Source organism: Bufo gargarizans, chromosome 2, assembly GCF_014858855.1.
Source record: "Bufo gargarizans isolate SCDJY-AF-19 chromosome 2, ASM1485885v1, whole genome shotgun sequence".
NCBI classification, from domain to species: Eukaryota; Metazoa; Chordata; class Amphibia; order Anura; family Bufonidae; genus Bufo; species Bufo gargarizans.
In genome coordinates this window covers 135,723,394-135,750,728 of record NC_058081.1, presented here as the reverse complement: position 1 = coordinate 135,750,728, position 27,335 = coordinate 135,723,394, and the positions used below count along the sequence as shown (strand labels likewise).

The 27,335-nt window shown below is 44.0% G+C and overlaps 1 protein-coding gene across 1 annotated transcript in view; it reads right to left on the bottom strand.

Annotated features, from left to right (window-relative positions):
* The window catches only part of POLG (DNA polymerase gamma, catalytic subunit), an 84,525-nt gene that overhangs the window by 38,930 nt on the left and 18,260 nt on the right, over positions 1–27,335 (bottom strand). The window contains exons 6-15 of the mRNA XM_044279480.1: positions 23,238–23,317; positions 19,230–19,412; positions 9,946–10,091; positions 9,688–9,814; positions 8,209–8,566; positions 8,016–8,102; positions 5,457–5,573; positions 4,243–4,403; positions 1,464–1,517; positions 727–844 (exon numbers count right to left, since the gene is read on the bottom strand). Coding sequence (XP_044135415.1) covers positions 727–844; positions 1,464–1,517; positions 4,243–4,403; positions 5,457–5,573; positions 8,016–8,102; positions 8,209–8,566; positions 9,688–9,814; positions 9,946–10,091; positions 19,230–19,412; positions 23,238–23,317 — 1,431 coding nt within the window. The remainder of the gene's footprint in view (positions 1–726; positions 845–1,463; positions 1,518–4,242; positions 4,404–5,456; positions 5,574–8,015; positions 8,103–8,208; positions 8,567–9,687; positions 9,815–9,945; positions 10,092–19,229; positions 19,413–23,237; positions 23,318–27,335) is intronic.

Genomic DNA, 27,335 nt, shown 5'->3' with positions numbered 1-27,335 from the left:
CCTGGGTCCCAGCCTTGAAAATTTGACATGAAGATACTGTATCAAAGGCGCTGGCAGGGGGCAACATGGAGCTTAAATAGGGAATGGGAGGGGGACTAGCTTAATAATGGAGGATTATTAACATGGCGGCCTAAGTGGAGTCTGCACATTAATACTAGTAAAATTCCCATCGGCCTGCTGTGCAGACTGCACTTAAGCCCCCACAGTAATAATCCTCCTTATTAAGCCATTCTCATTTAGGCCCCATGCCTCCAGCGAGCTACACTGGGAGTTTTACATGTACCACTGTCCGTAAAGCTGGTCGAGGGCATGGAGCCTAAATGAGGTTGGGAATAGAACCCATTCGTGGCCAGGTTGTAATAGTACATCAGTGGGGTGTGAGAGGTGTATGGAGATCATCAGCTGATCCCCACTCCATATGCGGCTAGGGTATGGTTCTGCAAAAAGGGGCATGTCCACAGGTTAGGGGTCGCGTCCACAGGTTAGGGGGCGGAATACTTGCTTTGCCCCGGGTGCTGGCAACGCACGCTACACCACTGAATCAAACATACTCCAAAGAAACACATTTTAGTACAAGTTCTGCATTTACTTGCAGATATACCAAATCTCCAAAATGGAGATCAGTGGAAATCTGATCTATGACGGTATTGCCATGATTCAACATTCACAGTGCAGCAAAATCCTTATGGACCCATCTTAGGTCTAAAGCACAAATCAGCCCCTTACACGTGCATTACTGGCGGTCAGCCAGGTTGGCTCCACTGCTCTACGTGTGATGGTTCCAGCGGAGATCACCTGAGGAACAATAGCTCCATACTTATGTTCTTCATCGAAATCAGGATTCCTGGAATGAATGAATATTTTCTATGAATATATACAAAATATATGAAATAAGAACCATGCTCCATGAGGGAGAATGGTAGCCAGAAGATACTACTGCCTATGTACCACCACAAGCCCTACTGATCCATAAGTGTCAGGAAACGTTGTTCTTTCCAACTTTCAGCAATTGTCCTGAGGGCTAGTGAAGAGGCAAAATTGCAGGTTCCATTAATTATAGTGGAAAAGCTAAAATATTGAAATGCACTATGTGAAAAGTAAAAGCTGCTCCCTTCACACATTTAACTGTCAAACACGCGTACAGTGACGATAAAGGGCTTTTATTTTTCAATAGCTAAGTGATTTCATTTGTATGTACGTTGTTTTATGCGGCCAGTGGGTGGGTGCAAATACAAAGGGCATTTGCTCTTCTATCCGTGAGCAGACCGAGACTCAAAACTAAAAGATGTATTTAACATGGCAATGCGCTTAAAATCATACCAGGAAAGTGAATTGTAAATGCAGCCTCTATACTTAAATGGGGACTCGTATGTATTTATATATGTATTGACGCACTACTGACAGTAAAATGAGGACCTCTTCACTCCTAAAAGGTCAACTGCATGAGCCCATTAATAAAATACCTGGTGACTGCGCGCGGCAGCTCCCCTTTCTTCAGCCACACGACCTTCTGAGAACTGTAAAAAACAAAATATCTGAATGTTAAGTGCTATGATTTAAAAGCACAACTAACCAACATGAAAAAGTTACAGGATTTTTGGGGGGGTTTACCTCTTTTTTTGTCTTCTTTACTTACCTTTACCTCTTTACTTACTTTATTCAGCAGTGCGGCTCCTGAGTGTTGTCACCCAGCTTTCCCAGCACCATAAATTAAGTTCAGTTCTTATAGTGGCTTTATCAATGAATAAGTAGACAAGTTTGGAATCCAACAGTCTGGGAAAGCTGGATAATGACTGTAACAGCGATCACGTTTAGCATATGCATTAGTACGTACACAATGCTCCCCTAATAAGGTATAAATACGTATAGTGTCAGGGCAACAATGAGATGGCTTCATGCCCAGATTGGTCCCCAGCATACCTCCACATTTATTGTTACACAGTTTTCTAAAGATCCTGAAAGGCAAAAGTGCCTAATTATACATCAATGTAGGAAGTGGGAATTATGGTAAAATTAGGCAGATTTGCCTTTCAGGGGACTTATGCCTCTTTCACACTTGCGTTGTCCGGATCCGGCGTGTACTCCACTTGCCGGAGGTACACGCCGGATCCAGAAAAACGCAAGTGTACTGAAAGCATTTGAAGACGGATCCGTCTTCAAAATGCTTTCAGTGTTACTATGGCAGCCAGGACACTATTAAAGTCCTGGTTGCCATAGTAGGAGCGGGGAGTGGGGGAGCGGCATACTTACAGTCCCTGCGGCTCCCGGGGCGCTCCAGAATGACATCAGAGCGCCCCATGCGCATGGATGACGTACCATGCGATCACGTCATCCATGCGCCTGGGGCGCCCTGACGTCACTCTGCACCGTGAGCCGCACGGACGGTAAGTATGCTGCTCCCCCGCTCCCCGCTACACTTTACCATGGCTGCCAGGACTTTAGCGTCCTGGCAGCCATGGTAACCATTGAGAAAAAGCTAAACGTCGGATCCGGCAATGCGCCGAAACGACGTTTAGCTTAAGGCCGGATCCGGATCAATGCCTTTCAATGGGCATTAATTCCGGATCCGGCCTTGCAGCAAGTGTTCAGGATTTTTGGCCTGAGCAAAAAGCGCAGCATGCTGTGGTATTTTCTCCGGCCAAAAAACGTTCCGTTCTGGAACTGAAGACATCCTGATGCATCCTGAACGGATTTCACTCCATTCAGAATGCATTAGGATAATCCTGATCAGGATTCTTCCGGCATAGAGCCCCGACGACGGAACTCTATGCCGGAAGACAAGAACGCAAGTGTGAAAGAGCCCTTAGGCTACTTTCACATTAGCGTTTTTCTTTTCCGGCATAGAGTTCCGTCACAGGGGCTCTATACCGGAAAATAACTGATCAGGCATATCCCTAAGCATTCTGAATGGAGAGTTATCCGTTCAGGATGCATCAGGATGTCTTCAGTTCAGTCATTTTGACTTTTGGCAAAAGAGAAAACCATAGCATGCTACGGTTTTATCTCCGGCGAAAAAAACTGGATCCGGTATTGGAATGCATTTTTCTGACTGATCAGGCATTTTTCTGAAAAATGCCTGATCAGTCAGAAAAAATGACATACAGGCAACGGAACTGCCTGCCGGAAACAAACAACGCAAGTGTGAAAGTACCCTAAGAAAGCTGTAGAACGGTAATGGAGGCTGCATTTGGTTGTGTAAAAATTGTCCTGATGCTATATGCGTGTGTGCAATGATATACATTATGTACACTGCTCCTGTAACCATGTAAACAATCAGTAAGATTGCTTCTGTTGCAAAAACACCTTGTACTGTTGCCAAGTGACCCAGTGAGGTATAGCTGGCTGCTGTTACTGTGTGTACTACTTCTGGTACTACGGCTGGCACTGTATTTATTTCATGCCTTTCAATAAAAATTTTATATATATATATATATATATATATATATATTATTTTTGTTTTTGTTTATGATAATGCAAACAGATCTGTTTTGACTCACACTGAAAGTCAATGGGGGACGGATCCGTTTTCAATTGCACCATATTGTGTCAGTGAAAACGGATCCGTCCCCATTGACTTACGTTGTAAGTCAGGACGGATCCATCTGGCTCTGCATCGTCAGGCGGACATCAAAACTCTGCAGGCAGCATCTTGGTGTCCGCCTCTAGAACGGAATGGAGGCTGAACAGAGGCAAACTGATGCATTCTGAACGGATCCTTATCCATTCAGAATTCATTGGGGCTAAACTTTTCCGTTTTGGGCCGCTTGTGAGAGGCCTTAAACGGATCTCACAAGCGGACCCAGAAACGCCAGTGTGAAAGTAGCCTAAGTGTGAAGCCTAAACTCAGCCCCCTTCTAATCTTTCAGGCTCACGTGCATTAGCATCAGAGAGGGGAGAAGACATAGCTGCACCTTATGAGAATACACCGATTTTGTATTTTATTTTTGATGGAGTCCTGCAGGTTCACAACCATTAATCCAAAGACAGGAAGGTCCTGAGCTTGTTACACTCCCCATCTTCTGTAGTAAAAAGAGTGGACAGCAATCTGCCTATCTGCTGAAACTGTAGGGAGGAGAAACAAGCTGGACCCTTCTTCCCGTTAGCCCCACAACCGCTGCATGACCCGTTTGTCCTTGGACATAAGGCTAATCCCAGAGTGATGGTTTCGGCTCCATAATCCATAGTCATTTGTGTTTTACAGCTAAATCAGCTTTAAGTATAACATCTTTACAGATAAAATACCTGATGCGTTTGTGCGCGTTCCTCCAGAACGAGATCATCTTGTTAATTTCTAACGCACGTGTGGCGCTGTTGCCTCCAGTACTGGCCTGTAATGTTCCATCTTCCATCTTTGGAAGAAAATCTTTTGCAAATGGACTACCCACATTATTGGCAGTGCCGTCCTAAAATGTAAAATATTGAACTCATGAAAACATAGAAAGGTTATACTCCTATGAGTTACTGCAGTCAAATAAAATACTAGTCAAGGAGACTATTTAAATGCTCTGATAACTTTACAAGAAGCCCTAAAAAGAATGTATCTGCTCCTGTCTTCTGTATACATGAATACAGATGCCTGCTACCTACAGTATACATTCAATCTGCCTAATATTAGATTATGTGACCTATAACAGTGCTGTAACATGGCATTCAGATGTGCAGACAGCTAGGACAAAGAAGAGCTAATGAACGTAACCGATAGCCATGCTCTTTATAAATGTCACCGACACACAGAGAGGTGGAAGAAGCTCCCTGCCACCTTAGGCTTAGACTTCAGAAAAACCTCCATCATGCCAGGACCACAACTTGCGATCCATGCAGTTTTGTAGGCTGCTTTATTTTACATTTCTAAACCTCAGTTTTTTTGGAGCTGAAAACTATGGCACAGAATAATCTGAAGATAAACTATGCCCCAGCTCTCCGTCCTGAAGAAAACTGGAGAACCAAAGTAAGAACCACATTACCGTTTAGCTTTCTGGTCTTCTGACCTAACAGAAAAATAAAGAAAAAAACGCAACTGACCATAACTGATGCTCAAAAAAAAAGACGGATCAGTTATTTTTTGTGCAAATTGAGCATAACTGATGCTCAAAAAAATTTCGGTGTTTCTGATGGATCAGAAAAACGGAAGTCTAAGCCTAACCAGACTATTCTAAAGTTAAAGACTTTCCAGCATGTTCTAATTTTATTTGCTAGTGCACATAAGGAGCAAAATGACATATTGCCAATAAAGATGCTGTGTAGGTCTGAGGCTCGGTGCTTAGAGGCTGTGAAGAATAGCTTTGCAAATGTTCCCACATTCTAATTGAGTTCCTTGATGCAAAGTACAGATAAATTACATACACTACTTTTTCTTCAATGTATCAGCACATGAAATGTTGGCGGTGTCGGAGTGACTGCCAGTAGGATTCTGACTATTAGGAACAAAGCGTATTAAGTGCATTTTCCAGACTCACTTTATGCGGCAAACGGTAGAACCAGCAGCCTGAAACATTCACATCGCTGCAAGAGCCATTTCCATAGTGATGAGGTGCCGAGTTTTCAAACTCTGGAAGTGATTCAGCAGGGTGCTCCTGTCACAGTGAATAGGGTAATTACAGATACAAATAATGGGACGGCAGATAAGAAGCACAGGGAAGTCAGTATAGCAATTACGTCACTAAACTAAATATCAAGAGGAATTTATTTTGTTCTGGTCGTCGTAAACCGTGGCGCAAAAAATGTATAGACAGTACATACTGCATCATTTTATTTTGCCATTGATTATTACTTTAAATTACTTAAAGGTTTTTTCTGGGAGTTTTACGCTGATAATCCATACTCTAGATAGGTCATCAGTATCTGATCAGTGGGGGTCTGACATCCTGGACCCCCGCCGATCAGCTGTTTGAGAAGGCAGTGGCGGTTGCAATAGCGCCACAGCCTTCTCACAGCTTTCCCTAGGCAAGTGAGGTCATGTGGCGTCATGCAGCAAGTGGCCTCATGTATCTGGCCTCACCCTAATGGCACCTCGAAATCTCAATCATAATCTCAACATCCTGTCGGACTACAACCTCTTTTTTTTTTTTCGAACCATGAGCAGCAATACCAGACAGTCAATGGAGAAGTGCGGCACTATTTCTGGAAAAAATAAAGAAAGCAGACCATTTATTCTAATCCATGGCAACCTTTTAGGCTACTTTCACACTAGCGTTCGGGTGTCCGCTTGTGAGCTCCGTTTGAAGGCTCTCACAAGCGGCCCCGAACGCTTCTGTCCAGCCCTAATGCATTCCGAGTGGACGCGGATCCGCTCAGAATGCATCAGTCTGGCACCGTTTCGCCTCCGCTCCGCTCAGCAGGCGGACACCTGAACGCTGCTTGCAGCGTTCGAGTGTCCGCCTGGCCGTGCGGAGGCAAGCGGATCCGTCCAGACTTACGATGTAAGTCAATGGGGACGGATCCATTTGAATATGACACACTATGGCTCAATTTTCAAACGGATCCGTCCCCCATTGACTTTCAATGTAAAGTCTGGACGGATCCGTCTGAGGCTACTTTCACACTTAGAAATTTTTTAACAATATAATGCAGACGGATCCGTTCTGAACGGAGCCACCGTCTGCATTATATGAGTGGATCCGTCTCAGACGGATCCGCTCTGAACGCAAGTGTGAAAGTAGCCTAAATCTACACAATGTGATTCAGGTTGTGTAAAATTAAACTATTATATTCCCGATGTGCAGATACCCAGAGGGCTGCCTGGTCCCCACTCACAGCCGCCAGCCAGGTAAGTAATGATCTGATGATCCCTGAGTTCATTAACACTGGGAGTGTCAGGAACATATGTACCTGGTCAGCAACCACAGGTGGCCTCCTGACTGCTGAATTCAACTGCTTTGCCATCCTGAGGCAACTGGAGTAGAAGGACCGAACAGCTGGTGCTGGCCACCACAGAGGAGCAGCTTCTGGGGAGGTATTTTGTGCTGCTGGAGCAGTATTTTATGCGGCACTATGGTATATGGTTCTGCTGGAGCAGTATTTTGTGCCACAATATGGTAATGCTGTCCCATTGTGTAGTTCCATCTTCTATCAATTTAGACCGGCCTACAACACTTTTATTTTTTTCCAGGGCCACTTTAAATTCCCAGTCCACCCCAGCTTGTCAGCAATGACTGGACATGATAAGAGTGTGTAGGAAACATCCCCAACTGGCAAGAACACAGTTGACAACTTAGTTTTACATTTCCACCAGGAATAACAGAGAAATCATACAATGCTCAGTTCTAATAGAAGATGACCCAGAATTGTAAACATGTCAGGAGAGATGACAGATCTGGTATAAAATTTGGGGCTGGATCCAGATAATGTTTTCCCTTTAAAGGCTATGAACACATTTGATGTGGAAAAAATGATTTAACTACATATGTTACTGGTGACCTTGAGTAAAAAAAAAAGTGTCACTCCGCAAACTTCATTCCTTTTTAGACCCACTTGATATTCAGTCTGCAAGTTGCTTTTAGTTTCAGACTTTTCTCATGTGGTCTTGTCTCTCCCAGTAATACATGCAGTTAGTGAGCTCTGTGTGTCCAGTGTGCTGCTGCCTTCACTAGCTCACATGTATCAGCATAGCTTCATTACAATACTGCTTTCCCCTTTTACAGCTCATCAGGCGTCTCCCCTCACTTGTACTGACAATCATTGATACTGAGGACTGAGTGATTCCCTTCTCTCTGTAGTTTGCCATGGGTGCTCCGCTTTCTCTCTACACATGTATGGATCCTATGTGATTCTACCTCTGCAGACTGCCATGTGTGTGTGCTTTCCTCTATAACCTTGGATTGCTTCATCCCTCTTTGCACTCTGATCATCCTCCCTCTCTGCTGCTATCTGGAACACTGAGAGAAGGATGGAGGAGAGCAGAAAGAGCCATCAAAAAGTCGAGAAGAGCTCTGAAAGATTTACATGCATGTCAAATTTAGCAGCGCCAGCAGCTAAGTGAAGGACTTGTACACAAAGCGTAGGAAAAGAAGACATACCAGTTTACTTTTGTACTTCTTCCTTATAGTTGATTTGGTTGATTCTTCGAGGCTTGTATCATTCTCCAGTCGACTGAGTTCTTCTACCTAGATAAAAGAACAAGGCAACCTGAGCAAAGTCACTTCAGGGAGCAGCATATAGTCCTAATATTTCTCATGTACTGGGAATGCAGACAGCCCTGAATTATTCTACCTTTAGCCAGATACTGCTGTCTTCAGTAAGCATGAAATTGTCCTGTACATTTGAGTCTTTATCCTCTGAGATCTTGTTTGCTTTATTTTTACAAGAGTCAAGGTAAACTTTTTCTATTGATTTGTAAGGGCAGTTATTATTAACATCACAGTCATCATCTTCTACTCGATTGGCCACAAGATTGTCCTTCCGTCCTGGAACCAGGTATCCCCAACCATGCTTGTCACAGAAGTGCAGTGGAAAGCCATCCCAAGTCAAACGCATTAGTTTAGGAGTTATTCTCATCTGAAGGCTGATGAGGCTTGGACCAGGAATCCAATCAGGATCATCTAGTCTCGGGCAAAGCTTACGATACCATCTACAAAGATGAACACAACTTAATCTGACCACAGTCATGAGGTTATTTCAAAGGTGCATCTGCAAACAACTCCCTCCAAAAAAATAAATAAAAAAATCCTCAATACTTACAACCTATAGAATGCATTACACTAATAATGTGGAACTGAGGACTAGTGAATCGGTCAGCAGTTTTGACCATGCTAAACTGCTGATAGCGTTAACAGTGCAAACATAACTTTTGTGGACTTTTTATCATCAGGAGTAGTGTGACTATGATATTTTAATCTGCCAGATTCTACATGAAAGTGCCCAGAAGGTGAAGCTTCATTTTGAACTGCTCGCTGCTTCACAACCCTCTCTGGCCCAATCTGAGCGATAGCTGTAGTGGTCTTCTGGTTGGATGCTACAGCTGTCACTCATAGCAGACAGAAGGGGCAGCAAAGCAGCTCAATGTAAAGAGCACTTCACCATGAAGCTTCACCTTCAATGCACTCGCAGAAGCACTAGAACAAAACTTCATATTTACAGTACTCCTGATGAGAAAAAGAATGTACGTCTTGCACTCCCAGGCCCCTAGCTAGTGCTGTCAGCAGTTTGGCACAGTCAAAAGTGCTGACAGACTCGCTTTAAAGGGACACTGGATAGATCACTTTACCATAAGCAGGTTTTCCCACAATACAAACTTTCCCCATCCACTGAATAGAGGGCAAGCTTCTGGTCAGTGGAGGAGTGACAATTTCAATTGTAGCAGTGCTGCAGGAACCAGATCCATCTACTAAGCAAAGGATGAAGTTGTGTAGTTCCAGCACTACTCCCATATACCTGATAGGTGGAGGTGTCGGAATGGGGTTGGGGATGTGGCTATTGAGCAGCAGCACATGTATATAGTGGGCTACATTACCTCAGCCACACATTACCACAGTTTGCCCTGTCCGTCCACTCTTTACTCCAGCTCTCCTAAAGTTTTTACCATCTGTATTCAGGATCATAATCCCTGACAAGTAGGAGCGGAGGCAGCACTTTAGCTACTTGTTCTGAAGTAACTTGTCCTCCTGTGTGATTAGGACAGGTTTTGTGTGTGCTAATAGGACATAAGATTACCTTTTGTAAGTTAATTTATCTTTTCTTTGTATCACTTACCCAGGATGTCCAGGCATATGTTGGGTTCTTTTAGGCAAATATGGTAAAGTTTTCTCTATGATACTATCCAAGTAAAGTTTACCGGGTAAAGGCTGAGATTCCTCTTCTTCACTGGGAGGTCCAGAATCTACATATATTGAAGTAATTGGTGTAAAACCATGGCAAACTCAGAGCAAAATCACCCAAAAATTTTGGGAAAAACATTAAAATGTGTGCGGTACATACTAAATTAGTGCCCAGGAGTAAATGGATACTCACCTTCATGTGGCTCTGTGACATCTTGGCTCCGTGTGTTACATTCTAATGCGGTTTTGAGATCTTTCTTTTTGCCAGTTTTTACTTTCTTTTGCTTGAATTCTTGAACATCCCACTCTAAATCCCAAAGCCAAGGATCAGTTTTGTATCTGGTTTGAGATCAAGATATACATAGAGCATCAGCTTTATACAATATTACATGAAATGTAATATTTACTTGCAGTTCAAAAGCAGTGATGTCAAATTGAGGAAAAAGCTCCCAATTCAGGCTTTTCCTGGAATTTCAGGCAAATCTTCAGGATGGATGGATAGATACTGTACATGTGCAGAGGATGTTGGGTCTTTATAGATGGCACCCGCTTAGAAGCTGGCAGCAGACATCCACCAGCAGAGTCAATTATGGGGGACAACTTTGATCACTGACAATTAACCCCTTTGATACTGTAATCAGTAATGACCATGGCAAATGAGTGGTCATTTAATGGAAAAGTAATGCTCCCTGTGATCGAACACCACCCCACACGACGAGGAGCAGGAGCAATTCGGTTGCTATGACAGTATGGGGCTTTCTGGACACTCCCAGATCTGCCATAGTAAAGTTCCTATTGAAATATAGTGATTTACAAAAAACTGCTGTGTAAACCACTGTAGTCTATCGTAGAAGTGATATAATGATCACTTGTTCATGTGTCCTATAGGGGCTGCAAATACTGTAATAATTTTATTTTTAATTAAATTCAAAACTACCCTCCTTTCCCCAGGTTATATAAAATATAAAAAGCCTGTACATTGAACAATGTAATTGAAAAAAAAGTCAAAATGGCCAAATCGCCTTTTTTATTCGCTTCACCTTCCCAAAAAATATGATCAGTGATTTCCATCAGCGATTGAAGACAAAACCAAGAATGGAGCTCCACAGACATAAGGTATAAGGGAAATATCTGCACCTGTTCTGTGTTTAGAGCCGCACCTGGTGTTCTGGATCCACACCCGTTCCACAATTTTGCAGCACGGGTGCGGATGCATTCATTTCAATGGGGACGCAAGAGATGTGGACAGCACACACCATGTGTATTCCGCATCCGTAGTTCTGTTTTGCAGCCCTGCATAAAAGATAGAGCATGTCTTATTCTTGTCTGCAATTGCGGACAAAAAAAGGCATTTCCATCATAGGGCCGGCCATGTGCGGTCCGAAAAATGCAGAACGCCGGTATCTGTGTTTTGCAGACCACAAAAACACTTACGGACATGTGAATGGACTCTTAGGCTCACAATCACTGACCAAAACACTGACGTGTGAATGAGGCATAAAGGTAACATGACATTTTTATCAGTGAACAGTATAAAAACAAAAAACATAAAACTATGGTGGAATGGTGTTGTTGTTTTTTCAATTCCACCCCATTTAGATTTCTTTTTAATTCAACGTATAGAATATTTAATGGCGCCACAAAAGAAGCCCAATACAACTATATGAACAAAAAATGAAAAAAAGTTATGGCTCCTGGAAGGCAGGGAGTAAATAACAAAAATGAAAAAATGAAAATGGCTCGGTTGGAAAGGGGTTAGTGGAGATGAGTGCCCCATCAACATGACATGAAAGATTTGGGTGAGAAATAAAATTTACCATATGCAATAGGGATAATTTAAATTAGATTAAAGGGGTTGTCCAGTATTTTAATATTGCTAACCTATCTTCAGGAGGTTCCTATGAATTAGAGTTTAACCCCATTCACTTGAATGGGACTGATCTGCACATTGACCATGTGACCGATAAGCATGGCGCCACAGACCTAGAAAGGGGCTAAGCTAGGGTGAGCACCACGGCCTCTTTAAAGGGGTTCTCCGGGAATTAAGAAAATAAAAATACTTAAATATTAGTTTATTATAAATATATTCCCATATACCTTTCATTAGTTATAATGGCTCATTTTGCCTAGTGAGCAATCATTAGGAAAAATAAAATGGTCGCCGTCCTATTAGTACACACAGAACCTGTCCTAATAACACAGCAGGACAAGTTACTTCACAACACTGAGGTAAAGAGCTGCCTCATCCTCCTCTCTGCTCTGCTGGTCAGGGATTATGATACTGAATACAGATAATAAGATCTTCAGCTGAATCTCTGTAGGAAAGGAGTTCATGAGGAGACATAAAGTACAGAGAGGATGGACAGAACAGACTGTGGTAATGTGGGGCTGTGGTAAAGGAGACTGCATAAATGAGCTGCTGCTCATTACTACACCCCCACCCTCTTCTCTGTACTTCATCTGTTTCCTCATAAACTCCATTCCTACAGAGATTCAGGTAAAGTTCTATCACCTGTATTTAGGATCATAATTCCTGACAGGCAAAGCAGAGAGGAGGATGAGGCAGCTCTTTACCTCAGTGTTGTGAAGTCACTTGTCCTGCTGTGTGACTAGAACAGGTTTTGTGGGTACTAATAGGACGGCAGCCATTTTATTTCTCCTAGAAAGAACGAGACATTATAACTAATGAAAGGTATGTGGGAACATATTTATAATAAATGTATATTTTAACAGGTTATCCAACCCCTATAATGCCCTCCAAAATGCCCGGGCGCCTCATACTGGTTATACTTACCCCACTCCTTGATTCACTTTTGATGCCCGTTGCACGGATCAAAACATCTGGCGACCTGGCCGCAATGGGAACGAGCCTCCCTGGCATTGCGAGTAACACTAGGAAGGTTACAGTAATTTTATTTTCTTAATCCCTTATGAATCCCTTTAAACAGCTGATCGGCAGGTGTGCTGGTAGTTGGCCCATCAACCATCAGATATTGCTGACTTATCCTGAAGATAGTTATCAATATAAAAAATTCTGAAATCCCCAATTAACCTCCTCCCGACCGCTGTACGCACCGATGCGTCCTGGAGGTGGTTGATTTATTCCTCCTGGACGCATCGGCGCGTCATCTCGCGAGACGCGAGATTACGTCACAGCCGGCCCGCGCATGCGCATCGCAGGCCGGCATTTCGCAGCAGAGTATTTCGTCAGCAGCCTGCCGGCCACGATCATTGGCTGGCAGGCTGCTGATTTTTAAAAAATCCAATCAGCAGCCATTTAACCCCACATATTAGTAAATATGATGGGGTTATATGGCTGCTGTGCTCCTCTGCTCCTTCTTTAGGTCGGTTGGTTCCAGCAGAGGAGCACACATCACTGCGAGTACCCACTACACCATACTTAGCCCCCAGATCACCCGAATTAACCCTTTGATCACCCCTTTGATCGCCCCTGTCAAACACTAGTGAAAGGAAAAAAGTGATCAGTGCAAACTGTCACTTTTTTTTTCACTGGTATTGACCGTTAGGTTTCAGTATAGTTTAGGCCCCTTGGTTAGGTAGTTTAGGGATCGGTTAGCGCCCAGCCCACCGCACCGCAGTCCGTTATTCGCTGATTAGCGTATCGCTAATCAGCATTTGTACTTTTATAGTATCTGGAAGTGATCAAAACTGATCACGGTCAGATCTATAATAGTACTAGTGTCACTTTAGTTCTCCCTCCACCCAAAACGCAGTGTTTGCCCGATCAGGCCTGATCGGTCGCCCACACGTGCGTACACCCACGCCCGCCCCACCGCAGTGACAAAAAAAATTATTATTTTTTGATCGCTGCACATTCACTTTACACGCACTGCGGCGATAAAAAAATCAGTTTGATATTTTTTATCAACCGCAGCGGCTTCCGGGACTTCGCTAGCCTCCCATTTGTAAGACAGGCTTGCTTTTTTTTTCTTGGGTAGTCTCAGGGAATACCCCTAAATTTAGTTGCCCACATGTCTAACAGGGGGTATTCCTCTGAAGAGGCCTACAGGCTTCTGACCCAGTCGGATGAGGAGTGGGAACCCTCATCTGATGAATCCAGCGGGTCAGAATACGAACCTGTAGAAAGCAGTGGCTCTCTGACCCAAAGTTCGGACGAGGAGGCTGAGGTCCCTGATACCACCAGGCGTACCCGGCCCCGTGTCGCTAGACCGCAGGTTGCGCAGGATCCGCTTCAAGAGCAGCAGAGTGGGGCTGGTGCTGTCGGATTACGTGGTGAGGCATACACCAGCAGCCCAGCCCTTCCTGGACCTAGTACCAGCACTGCCGTACAACCTGGTGAAGTAGCGAGCACCAGAAGGGCAGTTGAAGCTGGTACGGTGGCACGTGCAGTAGTGACCCCATCGCAGCCACCGCAAAGACGTGCCCGTAGAGCCCCTAGAGTCCCTGAGGTGCTGGCAAACCCTGATTGGCAGTCCCCAACTTCAGCCGCATCTGTAGTTTTCCCTTTCACCGCCCAGTCTGGAGTTCGGGTTGAGACAGCTCAGATCGATTCGGCCCTGGGATTTTTTGAGCTGTTCTTGACTGCGGAGCTCTTAGACTTAGTTGTGGCAGAGACAAACCGGTATGCCACACAATTTATCACCGCTAACCCGGGAAGCTTTTATGCCCAGCCTTTCCGGTGGAAACCAGTCCAACTTAAACTTTTCTGGGCCTCCTCCTCAACATGGGCCTGACAAAAAAGCATGAATTGCGGTCATATTGGTCCACGAACCCGATTCATCACATGCCCATGTTGTCTGCTGCTATGTCCAGGACACGATTTGAGACCATCCTGCGTTTCCTGCACTTTAGTGACAACACCGCCTCCCGTCCCAGATGCCACCCTGCTTTTGACCGGCTCCACAAAATTCGGCCCCTCATAGACCATTTCAACCTGAAATTTGCAGATTTGTATACCCCTGAGCAAAACATCTGCGTAGACGAGTCCCTGATACATTTTACCGGGCGCCTTGGCTTCAAACAATACATCCCAAGCAAGCGCGCCCGGTATGGGGTCAAATTGTATAAGCTCTGTGAAAGGGCCACAGGCTATACCCACAAATTTCGGATCTATGAGGGAAAAGATCAGACCCTGGAGCCGGTCGGTTGCCCTGACTACCTGGGGAGCAGTGGGAAGACAGTTTGGGACTTGGTGTCACCCTTATTCGGCAAGGGGTACCATCTTTATGTGGACAATTTCTACACAAGTGTGGCCCTCTTTAGGCATTTGTTTCTAGAACGGATTGGCGCCTGTGGTACCGCGCGAACTAGTCGCGCAGGCTTCCCCCAACGGCTCGTTAGCACCCGTCTTGCAAGGGGGCAGAGGGCCGCACTGTGTAACGAAGAACTGCTCGCGGTGAAATGGAGAGACAAGCGTGACGTTTACATGCTCTCCTCCATTCACGCAGACACGACAATACAAATTGAGCGAGCAACCCGTGTCATTGAAAAGCCCCTCTCAGTCCACGACTATAACCTCCACATGGGAGGGGTGGACTTCAATGACCAGATGTTGTCTCCGTATTTAGTTTCCCGCAGAACCAGACGCTGGTATAAGAAGGTGTCTGTATATTTAATTCAATTGGCTCTGTACAATAGTTTTGTTCTCTACAGTAAGGCTGGGAGAACTGGATCCTTCCTCAAATTTCAGGAAGAGATCATCGCGAACCTCCTGTATCCAGGAGGTTCCGTGGCCCCATCCACCAGTGTAGTTAGCCGTCTACACGAGCGACACTTCCCCAGTGTCGTTGCTGGTACCTCAAACCGACCGCCACCCCGAAAAAAATGTCGTGTCTGTAGCAGGAGTGGAATAAGGCGTGACACCCGCTATTTCTGTCCTGACTGTCCTGACCACCCTGCCCTATGCTTAGGGGAGTGTTTCCGAAAGTACCACACACAGGTACACCTAGCATAGGGATCATCTCACCAGGATAGGCACACAGGGCTATTAGGGCCCATTCACTCACAGCTGCTGCAAACGTCTCCTTTCACATGGGACAAAGTGCATAACGCACTTCACCACATCTTTGGGCGATTTGCGCTTTGCACATTGACCCATGGGGAAGGAGAGGTTTGTTCTATAAAGGTAAAAAAAAAAAAAAAAAAAAAAAACACCAGTAAGCAAACAGGTTAATGTTTAGTTCCAAAAGTTAAAGTTTACATGTTCTGTTCCAAAGTTAATAAAATTATTGCGTTGTGGCCTGGTTTTTTCTTTTTTTTTTTTTTTTTTTTTTTTACCTTCCAGGTGGACCAACCGATCTACTAGCTGCAGCACCGATGTGCATTCTGACAGAAGCATTGCGCTGCTGTCAGATTACACGCAAGTCGGTGTATGCGGCGCTGCAAGACGGGATTTTCTCCTCTGCAGTGACAGATACGTTTGCCAAGGCATACGAGCTGAGGAGGAGGCGGCATTCCTATGCTTTGGCAAACACTTTGTATATACATATATATATATATATAAAAAAAAATCCCGGCAATGATTTATTCATCCACATCGATTGATGCGAATGGAGAAATCTGGTTTGCCAGGGCATACGAGCTAAGTGGGTATGGATGTAGGGCGGAGCTCCTATGTCCTGGCAGACGCCTTTCCCCTCCATTTTTTTTTTTTTGGTAGAGATTTTTTCATCCACATTGATCGATGCGAATGAACAAATCTGTGCCGTTCATTTTTTTCTTTCAGCCCAGAGGCTGAACGGAAAAAAAAATCTCATTACCTGTATGCTCAATATAAGGAGAATAGCAGAAACTCCTAATGCTGGCCATACATGTAATGATTGCGGAGACCCTCAAATGCCAGGGCAGTACAAACACCCCACAACTGACCCCATTTTGGAAAGAAGACACCCCAAGCTATTTGCTGAGGGGCATATTGAGTCCATGAAAGATTTAAATTTTTGTCCTAAGTTAGCGGAAAGTAAGACTTTGTGAGAAAAAACAAAAAAAAAATCAATTTCCGCTAACTTATGCGAAAAAAAAAAAAATTCTATGAACTTGCCAGGCCCCTCATTGGATACCTTGGGGTGTCTTCTTTCCAAAGTGGGGTCACATGTGGGGTATTTATACTGCCCTGGCATTTTAGGGGCCCTAAAGCGTGAGAAGTCTGGGATCCAAATGTCTAAAAATGCCCTCCTAAAAGGAATTTGGGCACCTTTGCACATCTAGGCTGCAAAAAAGTGTGACACATCTGGTATCGCCGTACTCAGGAGAAGTTGGGGAATGTGTTTTGGGGTGTCATTTTACATATACCCATGCTGGGTGAGAAAAATATCTTGGTCAAATGCCAACTTTGTATAAAAAAAATGGGAAAAGTTGTCTTTTGCCAAGATATTTCTCTCACCCAGCATGGGTATATGTAAAATGACACCCCAAAGCACATTCCCCAACTTCTCCTGAGTACGGCGATACCACATGGGTGACACTTTTTTGCTGCCAAGGTGGGCAAAGGGGCACATATTCCAAAGTGCACCTTTCGGATTTCACCGGTCATTTTTTACACATTTTGATTGCAAAGTTCTTCTCACACATTTGGGCCCCTAAATTGCCAGGGCAGTATAACTACCCCACAAGTGACCCCATTTTGGAAAGAAGACACCCCAAGGTATTCTGTGAGGGGCATGGTGAGTTCCTAGAATTTTTTATTTTTTGTCGCAAGTTAGTGCAATATGAGACTTTGTAAGAAAAATATAAAATCATCATCATTTTCCGCTAACTTGTGACAAAAAATAAAAAGTTCTATGAACTCACTATGCCCATCAGCGAATACCTTAGGGTGTCTACTTTCCGAAATGGGGTCATTTGTGGGGGTTTTCTACTGTCTGGGCATTGTAGAACCTCAGGAAACATGACAGGTGCTCAGAAAATCAGAGCCGTTTCAAAAAGCGGAAATTCACATTTTTGTACCATAGTTTGTAAACGCTATAACTTTTACCAAACCATTTTTTTTTTGCCCAAACATTTTTTTTTTATCAAAGACATGTAGAACTATAAATTTTGCGAAAAATTTATATATGGATGTCGTTTTTTTTTGCAAAATTTCACCGCTGAAAGTGAAAAATGTCATTTTTTTGCAAAAAAATCGTTACATTTGGTTAATAACAAAAAAAGTAAAAATGTCAGAGCATTCATTTGGTGGTATTTTATTGCTGCTATTAGTGAGAAGAAAAGGAGGTAAAATTCATTTGGGTGGTAAGTTGCATGACCGAGCGATAAACGGTGAAAGGAGTGTAGTGCCGAAGTGTAAAAAGTGCTCTGGTCATGAAGGGGGTTTCAGCTAGCGGGGCTGAAGTGGTTAAGGCCGAATGCACACGGCCGTGTTCCGCGGCCGAGAGCGGTCCGTGGTATGCCGGGCTGGATTCCTGTTCAGAGCAGGAGCGCAACCAATGACGCCGTGCACTCCTGCTCTGAACAGGAATCCAGCCCGGCATACCACGGACCGCTCTCGGCCGCGGAACAAGGCTTAGATTTACTTACATCGCCTTAGAGGGAGTTTGTCGCTGACTTTCCACCAATAAAACTACCAGCAATATCTATCAGTACATGGTGAAAGCAAAATGTCCCTGTATGTTATTTGGGATGTTAATTGATTGTCCAACAAAAAAAAAAAAAATTTGTATGCAAAACGGTGCCCAAGTGCCCAGCTAGTGGGCTTTCCATTTCAAAGTGCCCAAACTCGCAGCTCTTCCCCGATCTCTGCTCCTCCCCTAACCTCTCAAAGCTTCCTTCGCTCTCTTCCACAGTAATGTGTCTCCAAATATCGTGCAGGCTCCCTCTGCTGCGTTTCTGGTGCCTGCACACTACATTCCCTTTTGTGGGTTATTGCCTCAGGGATACGCAAGATTTGGAGATACATCCCCTTAGGGAAAAAGTGATGAAACCTTGGGAGGTTAGGGGACGAGCAGACAGCACTTTGAAATGGAAAGCCTGCTCAGGTGGGCACTTGGGAGCCGTTTTATATATGAATAAAAGTTATTTTCCTGGACAATGAATGAACAGTCAAATGACATACAGGTAAGCACGCTTTTACCATGTACTGATGGCCATTGCTGGTGGTTTTATTAGTCTGTGATAGACTCCCTTTAAAGGGGATGTCTCATGAATGAATATTCATTTAGATCTTGCAAAGAATAATGATTTTTCCATTTAAATCAATCATTCTTAAAAAATGCTACTGTGCCTAAATATTACTACATACAGGTTATGGCACCATACAATCAGCCCGATTAACAGCTCTGATCAGATCTTTTATGCCACCATAAAAATAATCTTTTGCTGTTGACAAGAATGTAAATGAGCGGCGGCACAAATGATCCAACTGTACATAAAGCCATTAATTCAATTATCTGCTCAAGTGCAGGTCCTTTCATGAGCACTGATAGACATGCTATATCGTCCACTGGCACTCATCAGAAATCTGCCTGTGCAAAAGGACCCTTAGATCTCTCACTTACACACCTATCATCAAACAGCAGCTGACAGGCATCGTTTGCCAGGTTCATGAGAGACTTCTTCATCTCTTTCTGCAGCTCCTCATATGTGATTTGAGCTTCATCTAGATACTTCTCCCAGTTTTGGTTCACTGGTAGGTAGGAAACACCCATTTCTAGCATCCCAGCTAGGGTCACAGGGTGAGGGCACCTAGAAAACAAATCTGATATCAAAGAACAGCTTGGCTTTAAAGGCTATGTACACCTTTGGGGGCATATTTTATTATTGCATTGTAGTCATTTTGAGCTAAAATAATTTTTTAGATTGGTCTTTATTAAAAAATATGGGGTCCTTTTTTCTGTACATAGCTGAGATGCTCTAGTAGCACCCTTTGTATTTTCTGTCAGACCAAGACCAAGATAAGGGTTATTGCACAAAGTGAAAGTACCAGTTACACAGCTAGAAAAACAGATAACCCTTTGTGACAGAAATGCTCAATATTTTTAATAAAGGGCAATTGAAAAAATTATTTTTGGCCAAAAATAAGTAATAGGCAATCATTAAAAAATTGCCTTCGAAGGTGTACATAGCCTTTAAATGTTAGTGTACTGTACACCTTGTCAAATATAAAGACAATTTCCAAATCCTATATTTTAGGGACCAATTCAGTTCTGAAGTGTCTTTGAGACGTGTATATATACAGTACAGACCAAAAGTTTAGACACACCTTCTCATTCAAAGAGTTTTCTTTATTTTCATGACTATGAAAATTGTAGATTCACACTGAAGGCATCAAAACTATGAATTAACACATGTGGAATTATATACATAACAAAAAAGTGTGAAACAACTGAAAATATGTCATATTCTAGGTTCTTCAAAGAAGCCACATTTTGCTTTGATTACTGCTTTGCACACTTTTGGCATTCTCTTGATGAGCTTCAAGAGGTAGTCACCTGAAATGGTTTTCACTTCACAGGTGTGCCCAGTCAGCTTTAATAAGTGGGATTTCTTGCCTTATAAATGGGGTTGGGACCATCAGTTGCGTTGTGGAGAAGTCAGGTGGATACACAGCTGATAGTCCTACTGAATAGACTGTTAGAATTTGTATTATGGCAAGAAAAAAGCAGCTAAGTAAAGAAAAACAAGTGGCCATCATTACTTTAAGAAATGAAGGTCAGTCAGTCCGAAAAATTGGGAAAACTTTGAAAGTGTCCCCAAGTGCAGTCACAAAAACCATCAAGCACTACAAAGAAACTGGCTCACATGCGGACCGCCCCAGGAAAGGAAGACCAAGAGTCACCTCTGCTGCGGAGGATAAGTTTATCCCAGTCACCAGCCTCAGAAATCGCAGGTTAACAGCAGCTCAGATTAGAGACCAGGTCAATGCCACACAGAGTTCTAGCAGCAGACACATCTCTAGAACAACTGTTAAGAGGAGACTGTGTGAATCAGGCCTTCATGGTAGAATATCTGGTAGGAAACCACTGCTAAGGACAGGCAACAAGCAGAAGAGACTTGTTTGGGCTAAAGAACACAAGGAATGGACAGTGGAAATCTGTGCTGTGGTCTGATGAGTCCAAATTTGAGATCTTTAGTTCCTACTACCGTGTCTTTGTGCAACGCAGAAAAGGTGAATGGATGGACTCTACCTGCCTGGTTCCCACCGTGAAGCATGGAGGAGGAGGTGTGATGGTGTGGGGGTGCTTTGCTGGTGACACTGTTGGGGATTTATTCAAAATTGAAGGCATACTGAACCAGCATGGCTACCACAGTATCTTGCAGCGGCATGCTATTCCATCCGGTTTGCGTTTAGTTGGACCATCATTTATTTTTCAACAGGACAATGACCCCAAACACACCTCCAGGCTGTGTAAGGGCTATTTGACCATGAAGGAGAGTGATGGGGTACTGCGCCAGATGACCTGGCCTCCACAGTCACCGGACCTGAACCCAATCGAGATGGTTTGGGGTGAGCTGGACCGCAGAGTGAAGGCAAAAGGGCCAACAAGTGCTAAGCATCTCTGGGAACTCCTTCAAGACTGTTGGAAGACCATTTCAGGTGACTACTTCTTGAAGCTCATCAAGAGAATGCCAAAAGTGTGCAAAGCAGTAATCAAAGCAAAAGGTGGCTACTTTGAAGAACCTTGAATATGACATTTTCAGTTGTTTCACACTTGTGGAATTATATACATAACAAAAAAGTGTGAAACAACTGAAAATATGTCATATTCTAGGTTCTTCAAAGTAGCCACCTTTTGCTTTGATTACTGCTTTGCACACTCTTGGCATTCTCTTGATGAGCTTCAAGAGGTAGTCACCTGAAATGGTCTTCCAACAGTCTTGAAGGAGTTCCCAGAGATGCTTAGCACTTGGTGGCCCTTTTGCCTTCACTCTGCGGTCCAGCTCACCCCAAACCATCTCGATTGGGTTCAGGTCCGGAGACTGTGGAGGCCAGGTCATCTGGCGCAGCACCCCATCACTCTCCTTCATGGTCAAATAGCCCTTACACAGCCTAGAGGTGTGTTTGGGGTCATTGTCCTGTTGAAAAATAAATGATGGTCCAACTAAACGCAAATCGGATGGAATAGCATGCCGCTGCAAGATGCTGTGGTAGCCATGCTGGTTCAGTATGCCTTCAATTTTGAATAAATCCCCAACAGTGTCACCAGCAAAGCACCCCCACACCATCACACCTCCTCCTCCATGCTTCACGGTGGGAACCAGGCATGTAGAGTCCATCCGTTCACCTTTTCTGCATCACACAAAGACACGGTGGTTGGAACCAAATATCTCAAATTTGGACTCATCGGACCAAAGCACAGATTTCCACTGGTCTAATGTCCATTCCTTGTGTTCTTTAGCCCAAACAAGTCTCTTCTGCTTGTTGCCTGTCCTTGGCAGTGGTTTCCTAGCAGATATTCTACCATGAAGGCCTGATTCACACACAGTCTCCTCTTAACAGTTGTTCTAGAGATGTGTCTGCTGCTAGAACTCTGTGTGGCATTGACCTGGTCTCTAATCTGAGCTGCTGTTAACCTGTGATTTCTGAGGCTGGTGACTCGGATGAACTTATCCTCCGCAGCAGAGGTGACTCTTGGTCTTCCTTTCCTGGGGCGGTCCACATGTGAGCCAGTTTCTTTGTAGCGCTTGATGGTTTTTGTGACTGCACTTGGGGACACTTTCAAAGTTTTCCCAATTTTTTTGACTGACTGACCTTCATTTCTTAAAGTAATGATGGCCACTCGTTTTTCTTTACTTAGCTGCTTTTTTCTTGCCATAATACAAATTCTAACAGTCTATTCAGTAGGACTATCAGCTGTGTATCCACCTGACTTCTCCACAATGCAACTGATGGTCCCAACCCCATTTATAAGGCAAGAAATCCCACTTATTAAACCTGACAGGGCACACCTGTGAAGTGAAAACCATTTCAGGTGACTACCTCTTGAAGCTCATCAAGAGAATGCCAAGAGTGTGCAAAGCAGTAATCAAAGCAAAAGGTGGCTATTTTGAAGAACCTAGAATATAACATATTTTCAGTTGTTTCACACTTTTTTGTTATGTATATAATTCCACATGTGTTAATTCATAGTTTTGATGCCTTCAGTGTGAATCTACAATTTTCATAGTCATGAAAATAAAGAAAACTCTTTGAATGAGAAGGTGTGTCCAAACTTTTGGTCTGTACTGTATATATTAACAATAATAGTAAAAATAATACTTATCGATCCCTCGCTACTCCTGATCTGACAATTCCAGGTCCCCCGCTGGTCTTCACTTCCTGGTTCATCTCAATCTAGCAAATATGACCACTTAGCCAATCAATGGTCGCAGCATGTCAGTCAGTCATTGGCTGAGGTGACACTTCCATACTGAGAGGGACAAGAAAGTAATAACCACTGGGGGACCAGGAAAGCACCAGAACAAGTGTAGTGGCAGACCGGTAATGTATTACTGTTTTTGTTTTGTTTTTTTAAAAAGCTGTTCTGTCCCTTTTTTATTATTCTGGTGGCATACTGACAGACTTGTTACCTTTCCATGAAGAGTGGAAATGTCTCTTGAAACACCTCAAAAGTAGCTTTGACATCAAGAGCGCAGTATTGAATAAGATCCTTCAGGAGACAAAGAGGGAGAATATAAATGTGTGTAGTGAAACTGATGCAAAATGGGGGCTCAATTCAACCAATCGGGTCACCAGTGGTTTAACTAAATGCTAAGAAAATCCCATTATGTTTCTGCACTAGTTGAATACAGATGCACCAATATTCATATGCTGTAAAATACCATAAATTTAGCACCCAGTGATCCAATAATCCACTAACCTGACAAAAGTAGTCCCATGGTGGATTATTACCTGCTGACTGCGTAGGTCCTGGAACATACTAATACCTAGCCGGAGGTTTGTGTTTACTTGGTATCGGTTATGGTAATACCTAGGCATGTCAGATCCAACACAGAAAATGTGATTTTTGTAATCACCTGTAAAATCCTTTTATCGTTTAGTTCAATAGGGAACACACATGAGACAAGACATGACTGAAAGAAGTCGTCATGGTGGTCTGGCCCGAATGGAGATGATAATGATGAGGGAGAAAGGCTACATCAGCGGAAACGTCACTGAATGTAAGAGGTATGTGGTGCTGTATTACTCTGTGTGTTTGGTAGCAGGGAATGTACACTGTCCAAAAAAAAAGTTGCCACCTGGGTTTAACTAAGCAAATAGTTATGAGCCTCCTATTGGATAATTACTGCATGGGCGATTATCTTTCAGCTGGCAATAAGTTATTTAACCCCAACTGGTACAATGAGTTGCTTCTCATTTCTTAAACAAGACATCTCGTGGTCGTGGAAAAGATGTTAGTCTGTTTGAGAAGGGTCAAATCATTGACATGCATCAAGCAGAGAAAACATCTAAGGAGATTGCAGAAACTACTAAAATTGGGTTAAGAACTATCCAACGCATTATTAAAAACTGGAAGGATAGTGCGGACCCATCGTTTTTGAGGAAAAAATGTGTTGGGGAAAAATCCTGAATGATCGTGATCTGTGATCTCTTAAACGTTTGGTGAAATCAAAAATCGAAGAAAAACAACAGTAGAACTCAGGGCTATGTTTAATAGTGAAAGTAAGAGCATTTCCACACACACACAATGCGAAGAGAACTTAATGGATTGGGACTGAACAGCTGTGTAGCCGTAAGAAAACCACTAATCAGTCAGGCAAACCAGAAAAAAAGGCTTCAATTTGCTAGGGAGCATAAAGATTGGACTCTGGAGCAATGGAAGAAGGTCATGTGGTCTGAGTCCAGATTTACCCTGTTCCAGAGTGAAGGGCACATCAGGGTAAAAAGAGAGGCAGATGAAGTGATGCACCCATCAGGTCTAGTGCCTACAGTACAAGCCTGTGGGGGCAGTGCTATGATCTGGGGTTGCTGCAGTTGGTCAGGTCTAGGTTCAACAACAGTATGTGCTCCAAGAATAAGGTCAGCTGACTACCTGAATATACTGAATGACCAGGTTTCTCCATCAATGGATTTGTTCTTCCCTGATGGCACGGGCATATTCCAAGATGACAATGCCAGGATTCATCGGGCTCAAATTGTGAAAGAGTGGTTCAGGGACCATGAGACATCATTTTCACACATGGATTGGCCACCAGAGTCCAAACCTTAACCCCATTGAGAATCTTTGGGATGTGCTGGAGAAGGCTTTGCGCAGCGGTCAGACTCTACCATCATCAATGCAAGATCTTGGTGAAAAATGAATGCAACACTGGATGGAAATAAATCTTGTGACATTGCAGAAGCTCATCGAAACAATACCACAGCGAATGCATGCCGTAATCAAAGCTAAAGGCGGTGTGACCTCATTTTTTTGGGTGGTGACTTTTTTTGGGACAGGCAGTGTAATTTATAAAGTAATGGTCATGGCTCACAGTTCTTTTCAGGGTCACATTATAGGTTGTCACTCAACTTTCCCAGTTCTACGGGGGATTATAGATCATCACTCAGCTTTCCCAAACCTTGGCGGGGGGTAGCATTATAGGTGTCAGAAAGCTTTCCCAATCCTTGGGGGAGATGGGAGGGGGGGGGGGGGGGCATTATAGGTTGTCATTAAGCTTTTCCCAGTTCTTGAGGGCATAGCTAGTATGTGGTCCCCTCCAGCAGTGTGTCACATCAAGTATTTTACAAGTGAGTTACAAAGAAAAAAAAACAAGAAAAAAAAAAACATTTTCTCGCTTGTGTCATTGAGGACACAGGAGACAGTAGGACGTTCCAAAGCAGTCCCAGAGAAATGGGGGGGAGGGGGACAAAAAACTAGCACAACCGATAAAACAGTCTGCAGAACCCATTAACCAAAATGCTTCTACGGATGCCAAGGGGCATGTCCCATAAAAGAGAGACAATGACCTGACACACCAGTGGAGTGGAGGTACCAACAGCATCCCAACAAGGATAAGACAAGGATGAGTCCTGGTATACTGAACTATGCCAATCCAAAGAAAAAACACAGAACTCAGTGCATGATCTTGGATAAATGAGAGCTGAAAAAGACTGCAGCAGAGACTCCAAAAAGGTGTGGAGGGATCGTAAGGGGACCCAGATGCTCTAACTCTCGGGAAAGAATCCACTCACAAGTAGGGGGAGGAGGGGTACTCCAGAACGAATCCCCACTGGACAGAAAATATAAACCTAGAATAGAAGGAACAGGAGCAAGAAGTCTTGCTCGGGCTTTCTGGATACCATTGTAGGAGATAGCACAAGTACACTAGCTCCCAAACAACTACTCTGGCACACATCAGAACTGCATAGACTTGTCATATATGGCAACAAGCAGCAGCGCAATTATTCTGCCTATAGAAAGAGGTAATGCGGTTGTCCAGTGCACATCAGAGATGCATAGGCTTGTCATCCATCAAGCTATCGATAGCACCATTACTTACCCATGAAGAGGACTGTACAGGTTTGTTGGATACCGTTGCAGGAGATGATGCAAGTGCACTCCCTGAACAAAAGGGGGCAATCCGGTTGCCTGGTGTATGCCAGAAGTGAGTAAGCTTGTCATATACCAAATGTGCCGACCACGGGTTAAGAAGTTACCCATATCGGTGGAAGACAATTTGCTAGTTTTTCCAGAGGAAGCACCCCCACCAAAAGCGTGAACCTCAGGTGGAAGCCAGAACCAAGGTTGGTGGAACAGTTGAAGGGTCATCTTCCATAGCTGGGAATGGCTATCTGATGAAGAAACAGATGTGCACAGGGAACTTGCAGCTCATGAGGACAGTCCTAGTATATGCATATACCGCACATGGCCCCAGTATACAGCACACACTGTGTACAGCCCCAGTATATAACACATACTTTGATCAGCTCCTACTGTACACTGTTGTAGAACCTCAGCCTCCCCTGTGAAGTAGTAATAGGGGGTCAATAAGGTGCCCGGAGGGCAAGAGCTGTGACACCTTCCAGATATGTGAAGGGACTGCAGACATGTGGTGTGGCAGGCTGCAAAAGCCTTTACCTCGATTAGGCTGAGGTCTGAAGAAGGTGGTGTGACACAGTGTTGTCGGTCCCAACAGAGGAAATATAGCCCAGGAGGTTAGAAAGAACCTCTCAAGCTATATAAAAAAAAAAAAAGGTGCAGAGTGGGGGCAGTGAAAGCCACTAGAGATGCAGCCCAGTAGGCTGCAAAAGCAATGACCTCACATAGCTTAAGAGGACAGATGGGATGACGGACCAGCGTGGACCATCAGCACCAGACCGAGATAGACAGGAAGCCATGACGGGTAAGTGGTCCTCTCCTGTGCTGAGAATGTGGAGCTGCGGCGGGAACACGAGAGGAAGGGGCTGCCAGACGTTTGGTTTAGTGCCCATAAAAGCTTCTGCCCCAAGATAGTGAAAGAAGTGGCACATGGTAGGTTAAGGGCCATGGCGCCGAACCGAGGCAGAAGGGAAGCGGAGAAAGGTGAGGAACAGCCAAGGGGTATATACTTATCTCTCAGGCTATTTGCTCTTCCAAAGTCTTCTCCCCCAACCATGTCACCCTCTGCAGTGTGTTGCCCCTTGGTGTGGGAAGCTACACTGAAAAAACAGTAGCTTTGAATAAAAAAATAAAAAAAGTGACGTGATTG